General features: G+C 48.0%; 1 protein-coding gene across 1 annotated transcript in view; it reads right to left on the reverse strand.

The window, feature by feature from the left end:
- Nucleotides 1-567: 567 nt before the first annotated feature.
- The window catches only part of TXNDC16 (thioredoxin domain containing 16), a 30,886-nt gene continuing 23,128 nt past the window's right edge, over nt 568-8,325 (reverse strand). The window contains exons 16-19 of the mRNA XM_010187705.1: nt 4,358-4,496; nt 3,608-3,768; nt 2,145-2,335; nt 568-851 (exon numbers count right to left, since the gene is read on the reverse strand). Coding sequence (XP_010186007.1) covers nt 568-851; nt 2,145-2,335; nt 3,608-3,768; nt 4,358-4,496 — 775 coding nt within the window. The remainder of the gene's footprint in view (nt 852-2,144; nt 2,336-3,607; nt 3,769-4,357; nt 4,497-8,325) is intronic.

An 8,325-nucleotide genomic window follows, 5' to 3' on the forward strand; every position in this document is an offset into this window, starting at 1 on the left:
TGGCTTTTGTAATAAAACTGCTTTAACCAGATACATTTCTTACCCCTGAGGATGAACACTCTCACAAATTCAGTTCACAAGTTAGGTATAAACACAAGCAGGTGCCCTCCCAGCTCCACATGGTCACGGTGCAGATGTAAGTGCTTTTTGAGAGCAGTACTTGCCAACACGGATCAGTAGAGCCACTAGGGCAACCGGGGAGAAGAGAAATGTGTTTTTTTCTCCTGGAATCACTCACTCCTTCCTGCTCAGGGGCAACCGAAGTGCCTGGATGAGACATATAGAAACCATAGAGCAGGTCTGTGCTGATTTTACTTTTCCAGCGCAGCTCGTTCCAGCGCGTGGTGATCTCGCCCCATTTCTGATGAGCTTTTGGGGTTGTTTCTCACCAGCAGATGTTTACATTTTTCAACATTTGTTTTTCCCATCTTTCCAGTTGGTTATTGCCAGTAAGCTGGCAACCTTTGCATTACAGCTAAAAGCACTCCTTTCCTTGGTGCAAAGGCTCACAGAGGCAGGGGATAATGATAAGGTTTTCTGGGCACATCCCACAACTTCCATTGCCTCTCAGAGCTCGCTGTGTCTCCTGCCCTGCTTCTCCCTCGCTGCCAGCCTCGGGGCTGTCCCCCGCAGGTCCCTGCCAGGGGACCCCACTTTCTCTGCCTTGGTGTCTTGGGATGGCTCCTCCCGGACGGTGACGTCCCCTCCAGAGCTTTCGGGCGGATGCCGCGCTGGCGTGTCCCTGTGGTGGTGGGAGGTGTGGAGGGGAACCTCGGGCACAGCCTTCTCCATCATCTGGAGGAAGTCGTAAGCAGGGAGAGGTGGTTTCCAGTCTTCCTCAGACAAGGTACCTGAGGCGCAAACACAATCCCATGTTAATAAATAAATAAGTTCATAAACCCCACTCCACGGTCATTTCCCTTTCAAAGGAATGATGGCTCTTTCTTTGCGCTTCCAGTGAAAGCAAAATTAAAGATATTTTCTTAAAGATCACCCTCTTTCCTCCAAAATTGGTATCACCACCCAAATTAAACCAGCCAGGGGTGCACTAGCGTTTACTGGAGCTGACCAAGGCTGTGGGGGTCCCTCTGTCCTCAGACAGCCCCACTGCAAAGGTGACACTCAGGATCACCCCTGGGTGAATGTTTCACAGAAAACTGTGTTAATGACTGTGCATTAATGAGTCATCATTAGGGGCGAGGAAAGACTGCTGTCTACATGGGGAGGAAGTGGTCCCATTATGTGAGGATGTTCTTTAATTTATGCTTTTATGACTGATCAGAGCACTTAAAAGCCTGAGGAAGGAGGCTGTGATGGCTCCCCAGCCTGTGGCCGTGCAGTGACTTGCTCGGCCACCAGTGCATCCCTCTGACACCCCAGAAAAGTCAAGTCCCTACTTAGAGACCAACACGACAGCCCTTAGCAGCGGTGAAGGACAGAGGGTGAGGGGATGACTGGCTCATGGGATTCTTCCATCAATTACTGGGTCTGAAATGGTGTCTTCAGCTCCATAGAGAGCCTACACATCCTACCCCACCAGGCTTTTGGAAACATTTGCTTTCAAAGACTTATTTTAAAATGCATAAGGATCAAGCGAAGTCAACCCCATCACCTTTCCGGAGCCTGGAGCAGGCTGGCAGCTGGCAATTCCCGAGAGCCCTGTGGCACCCCATGGCTACTCTAACACCTGGTGAGGGCACATCTCTGCTGCCTTCCTCCAAAGCTGCAGCAGGCTTCCTTATCCTCTCCTGTCCAAAAAACGCTGGAAGGTGCTTAAAGAGCAGCTATTTCTTATGCTGTCAGCTGGGAGTCAGGGGATTTTTTTATTAGCAAGCCGTGTTTAAAAGGTCTGTTTGCAGGAACTGGAGAGCACAGCCAGGTTTGGGGATTATCATGGGGAAAAGTGGCCAATTCAGAACTCTTCTTGGTTGGCTCTGAGCATTAAACAGTCCCGAAACACTCTCGGGGGTGCGGGTATTCTCTTCTGGCCGGACTATTTGTACTTCTCCAGCTCAAACGAGCATAGCTAGTTTTTCCATCATTAAATTCCAGGACAGACAATTTATTGCACGTAGCATCTTCTCATAAACAGACCGGAGCTAACAGTGCGTGCTTAGGGACGCTACAAACTCTCGTCCACTTACTGCTGGGAATCTCCAGTCCTGCTTTCAGCTTCTCCAGCCAAGACAAGATGTTCGGTTCGGCAATGGTCTGCTCTGCTGGGAACTTGAATACCTGACCCCCGGCGTGAAGGTTCACCCAGACGAGAACCGGCAGCGAAGGCACGGTGGCAAAATACGCCTTCAGGACCCCGCGTCCCACCGGAGTCCTCTTCCTGTTGGGATGAGAATGAGGAAATGGACAGCAGATGAAATGTGTAAAGAAATCCTCGAGCAGGAGGAGCTGGGAGGGTGTGAAATGTTCTCCACCGTAAGTTTTTAGGAACAGATGAGACAGGAGCAGGACAGGTCCTGCAGCCCCCCCTGTGGTTAACCCACCTGCAGGGAGAGCTACCAGCTCCCTCCAGCCCCAAGGGGATCCCATCTGCAGGGGATGGAGAGGCAGGAGCTGATGCAGAGGGATGTGCTCGGGTGGTCCAGCCCCTGGTCAGCTGCTGAGTGGTTTCTCACAGCCTGAGGAGGCAACTTCCCCAAGTGACACAGCCAAAAAAAGGGCATGGAGATGCAGGGACAGCAAGCACACCAAGACGCTGAGTCCTTGGGGCACTATTTGCAGGCTGAGAGTGATGCTCAAGGTCTGAGCTGGCTCTCGCCATGGGAATGAGATCCTCTTTCTAGGACTGCGCTACTTTTCCCGAGCCAATGGCCACCTTCTGCTGTTTTCTGTGGCAATGCCCGATGGCTCTGACAAAGGACAGCTCTCTCTTTCTCAGGAAGGGAAAACAAAGGCAGACGTGTAGGTGGGGAAGTTCCAGGGGCTCTGGTTTCTGGTGTATTACAGGCAAACAAACCGTCTTCTCTTCGCAAACATGTGCATTCCCCGCTAGTTAAACTCCAGCCCACGCTGCGAGGCACTTCCCAGAGTTCAAAGCACATTATGATTAAGACAGTGAGGTGTCTCTGGGCTCAGGCAAAACAAATAGAGGCCAAAAATTGAAAAAAAGCCACTAGGGAGAGGAGGATTGAAAAAATATCTCCTCTCCTACAACTTCCTATTTCTTAGTTCCTGGATTAATTTTGCTTCTTAAATACTTTCTAAGTTTGTTTTAAGAGGCTTCTTCTTCTGTCTCTTCTTCTGAAAATTTTCTTTCCGCCAGCCAATAACCAGTAATTGCCCTGTTGTGCTTCTCTTTAATTGCTGATGGAACAAGCAATATCTTTGAGAACATTTAACTCTCCTGAAAATTATTCCTGCAGCCAATTAAGCATTTACTAATTTTACTTGGCTGTGCAACTTTGCAGCTGCCCAGTACACAGACTGAATCATTGCTAAATGACTTGACCTCCTCACTCAGGATGACTTCAGACCAAATAATCACGCAACCAGCTAAATAGCACTTTGAGTAACTGCAGACTCAGGTTTTTCTTGCCCTGAAATGCTAAGACCGAGCTAACGGAAAGAAACCAAGAGGTTTTTACACACTCACAAGTTCAACCAGCAAGCCACAAGCGCTTGCCGGGTTCTTCCTTTCGCCAGCTTCAGCATTTCCTCGCTTTCCATTTGACTGATGTCACCATCGCTGAACAGGATGAGGAAGGGCTTTCTGAGCTGCAAGAAGTGGGGCAGGTTTTGCACGGTGATTTCTGGCTGCAAGACATCAAAACAAGAAGTTGAGGTTTATGGGGAGGAGAGAAAAGGACAAAATTAGCCTAGGTTAGGCGTTGCAGAGGCTTGGTGAGGCCGTAGCATCCACATTGAAGCAAGCAGCTCCAAAACAAGAGTGGGTGCTGGGATCTTGGTGCACGCTGGAGATGGCTGTCCCCAACCCTGCCCATCACAAGCCACATCCACAGGAGCAACTGTGCACGCCGAGATGATGGGGTGTGAGCAGAGAAAGCAGCAGCAAGGCTCATGCAGCACTGCTGCACGTGTTAGGGCTGTAAGGGGCCACTGTAAGGCATTTACAAGAGGCCAAGCCACCACTGCAGCGGGTCCATGACCATGAGCATGACCCAGTCAATGACTCCCAGGGTCTCCTCCTACGAGACCACACAGCAAAGAGCACATTTCTGTCCAGACTGCCTGATCCAAGCCATAAAACTGAAAAACAAACGTAACTCAGCATGATAGAAATAACGAGCAAACATATTTATTTTGCATAGCTCCACGCTATAATCAGTGCTTTACTGCAAACAACCACGACGGAAAAAGGACACTTATTTTTAATTTTACTTACAAAAATGTCCAGCGATGCATATCTGATCATCTGCACCATGTCCTGCACGCTCTGTTTGGACAAACCGATGCCTTCCACACTCTGACTTCCACTCCTGGCAAGGAGGAGGGCAGGGGGAGACACCGCGTATTTACGGGATCTGCAGAAAAAGAGGGATGGTAACAAGAATTGACCAGGGGGGATTCGACACGCGCCAAAGCAGCTGCACACAGAGATGGCCTTTTGGGTCCCTCGCTTCAAGAAAGGCATTGAGGGGCTGGAGAGGGCCCAGAAATGGGCAATGAAGCTGGCCAGGGGTCTGGGGAACAAGAATGATTGGGAGCGGCTGAGGGGGCTGGGGGTGAGGAGGCTGAGGGGAGACTTTATCCCCTCTGCAGCTCCTGAAAGGAAGGGGTAGCGAGGTGGGGGTCGGTCTCTTCTCTCAGGTAACAAGTGATGGGATGAGAGGAAATGGCCTCAAGTTGTGCCAGGGGAAGGTTAGATTGGATATTAGGGAAAATTTCTTTAGTGAAAGAGTGGTCAAGCACTGGAAGGGGCTGCCCAGGACAGTGGTGGAGTCACCATCCCTGGAGGGTTTCAAGAAGCGCGTGGATGTGGCACTTGGGGACATGGTTTAGTGGCCATGGTGGGGTTGGGTTGATGGTTGGATTTGATGATCTTAGAGGTCTCTTTCAACCTTAACAATGCTGTGATTTTGATCTGTGGTGAAAGGTGGGGACAGGGATGCAGCAATAGCCGCTATTGTAATCTGCAGGAGGAAAAGTCCCTGAGCTGCCTCCCCTGCCCATCACCTTCCTCATTGCCCCCTGTCCAGCCCCTGCACGGTCCTGACATGATGGGGAGAGATGGGGCTGACGCAGTCCCATGTCCCTTTCTGAAAAAATCACTTACCCAGCTCACACCAGACATTAAATATACACAAACCCACACATACACAGCACTTTCTCCCACCAAAAAGACATCAGCAGCTAAATAATAGGGAAAAACTCTTGGTGAGGAAACCAGCTCATCCTTCGTTCCTCAATGTTCTTCTGGTAAAAAGGTTCGAGTGTATTTAAAGAAAAGCTGAGAAAGTAGAAAGAGCAAAAATAGGAGAAGTCTGAGCGATGAAAGGGCAGGGGGTACACCAAGACAGGGGAGTAGTTTTCTGGATGTTTGAGGAACTTCAGTCCTGAAGGCTCCAGATGTCAGCACCCAGAGGAAGGGCGCAACGGAGGATGTCAGCTGCCTTGATGGTTTTTTATGGGTGTCTTTAGTTTGTTCTTCAAAGGCTGTGACACCAGAACCGCAGGGGAAGTGAGTGAGGTGTAAAGACATTTGGGGTTGTGGAGGTGGGGAGGTGGAAAGCCTTTGATTTCCTTTACAAAAGTAATCTGGTCCATCTTTTTGTTTTTTTTTTCCCCCATATAAGATAAAACAAAGACTCATCTTGCTGCAGAACAAACTACTTATTCTTAATGAAAGGCAGCTCATAGAAAAACCGTGTTACAGCCTCTTGCACTTCCCTCCGTGCTTTGCTCAGGCAAGTTCAGTTTAGACACTTATTTTAGGAGTTCTGAACAGGATGGAGAATTGTTGAAATTTGCTTAAAAAAAATCTCAGGTTTTGGTGGTTTAGGTCATCGATGACAAAGCAAGTGGGGGGAACTGCAGACAACACATTTCCATGATGTTCAGCTCATACACAGGCCTTTCACTTCCTCCATCACAGCACTTATCTGTCTGGAAACAACGCACCCACCGCCAATTTCTAAGGGGCACCCAAGATCTGCACTGATGTTGTGATAAAGAGCAGCAATAATGAAAGGCTTTGGACTTTCCTGAGGCCTTCAAATGTTGTGACTCTTGTTGTTAAACTGTTCTTGGATTTATCTGAGCCATTTCTGTTTCATTTTGCAGTATCCTCTGCTTTTTTCAAAATTTATCTTCATAAATCCAGCCCTGAGCTAAGCTTTCCACTTTCTGCCTGGAGTCCCCAGCTCCACCAGCCAAGGAAGCTGAGTCTTGCACTTGTGGTCATGGCTGGGAACTGTCTGATTTATTAGGAAGGTCCTTAACTTCCCTCTCTGTTGTTTTTCAAATTAGCCTGTATTTGCAATCAATTAAGAATGGTAAAACCCTAGAAAATATTTAAATTCAGGGACTTTGAACTTCTGAAATTTCCATAGGTCTTAAAGAGATGACTCGATGGCTTCTCAGAGGAGGTATGAGGTATGCTCCCTATGTCTAATTACATCGGCTTGTCCAGCAGCCTTTGGTAGCCAAGTTTCTTAAACACTGCCAGAAATCCAATGAATTCCCCATTTAATAGCTAGAGACTACCCTGAAATCACTTCTCATCTTACTGGCACCGAGTGGCCGCACTGCTGCTTACAACAGCTTTCTACTTATGTAGCAGGGGCATTCAATGGATAATACGAGACTCGCATTTAAATCAAAACCATCTGTAAACAAATGCTTGGCAGGAATCTATGACATCTGAGTATTTGAGAAATAAATCATTACTTCATTCAAAGCATTTCTTCCTTAACGCTTCTGTTTTTTTCATGAGTTACCAACCCAGCAGGTGCTTGCTTAGCAAACAGTTTTGCTAACGACATTCTTTGTGTATTTTGTGTACCTTCTTCTCTGGGAAGAGGAGATTCAGTTTTCCGTGACCTGGGAGCCACAAACATTTCCTCCTCGAGCATTTAGCAGAAGAATAACTTTTTCTTTTCTTAAGAAGGGAAGTGAGCCTGGCTCTTGCATAAGGAATTCCTGTAAGTGTTTACTTTCTACTTACAGTTGAGAAGATGACCATCTACAGTAGCTTCACCCACAAATCACAGCCAGAACCCAAACTTGGCAGCAGGAATATCTCTATAAACTGTATTAAATATTCCAACTAAACAGGAGCGGGCCAGAGCAGGAGGATGGAGGTGTATTCTCGCATGTGTCATTGCTGAGACAATGCAGGCTTTTTCTACTGGTATCTTGTTTTGTAACATCACCCTACCACCTTCAATTCTTTTTCTTCTATCAGCTGGGCTGCGATCCTTAGGAAACAGAGGGTTTTTTAGCTCAGGGGGTCAGGTTTTTCACCCTGATGCTGCTGGTTGTGCCTCCTGTACCTGCCATCGCCCGGTGCTCTCCCACCCCTGCACTGGGCAAGCTTAGCACTGTCTCATCTCGAAGGTCTGACCACAGCTGGTGCTTGGAGCACACCTTGGTTAATAGAGATGTACTACCAAGACATTTACATTCTTATTCTCGGTGCACACCACAAAAATGTCCATGTCTCATCAGATATGCTAGAGATCTGTAAGGAACTAATGAAAATAATTAACGGTTGCATTACTGGCTGTTATAGCCACACCTGGAAAACAGGCCAAGGACCTTCTGGGATTTTTAATTCTGCTTCATTAGCTGATTCCTGATGGAAATGAGATGCCAGGACAAGCTGAAGATTCCCCCTGGATCTAGGGGGATTTATAATGCATTTATAAGCACTGAAGCATCTCTCACAGTCACTTTGTCCCTTGCTGGAGTGAGTCTTAATGAGCCAGTTAAGTGCATGGACTGATACAAGCTCAGATCCCATTAGCTCCAATTTGGCTTAAAGTCAGGGCCACGGTTGATGCTCTCACTCATCAGGAACCGACCAAGATTGGCATTTTTACCCCTGGCTTTGCAGCAATCCCCTTCCCTGTCCCCACCTCAGCAGCACTTTCACAGCATCAGGGAAGAGGAGACTAGAAGGTGAAGGGACTGCAGGAAGAGGAAGACCAGCAACAATTCATCACCTCCTGCTGATGGAAAGAGACAGGCAGGACTGGTTTTCCTTCCTCATACACTGCTCCTAGCTAGCTGGTATCACTTTTTCAGCCTGTTTTTTTCCTCCATAAAAGTTTGTATGAGGAATCCAGCAGATACATGGTGGGGTGGCACAGCTGGAGGGCTGAAAATATCCTGAGTGAGCTCCAACAGCAG

The sequence above is a fragment of the Mesitornis unicolor genome, unplaced genomic scaffold, assembly GCF_000695765.1.
Source record: "Mesitornis unicolor isolate BGI_N332 unplaced genomic scaffold, ASM69576v1 scaffold1437, whole genome shotgun sequence".
In the NCBI taxonomy this organism is placed as follows: Eukaryota; Metazoa; Chordata; class Aves; order Mesitornithiformes; family Mesitornithidae; genus Mesitornis; species Mesitornis unicolor.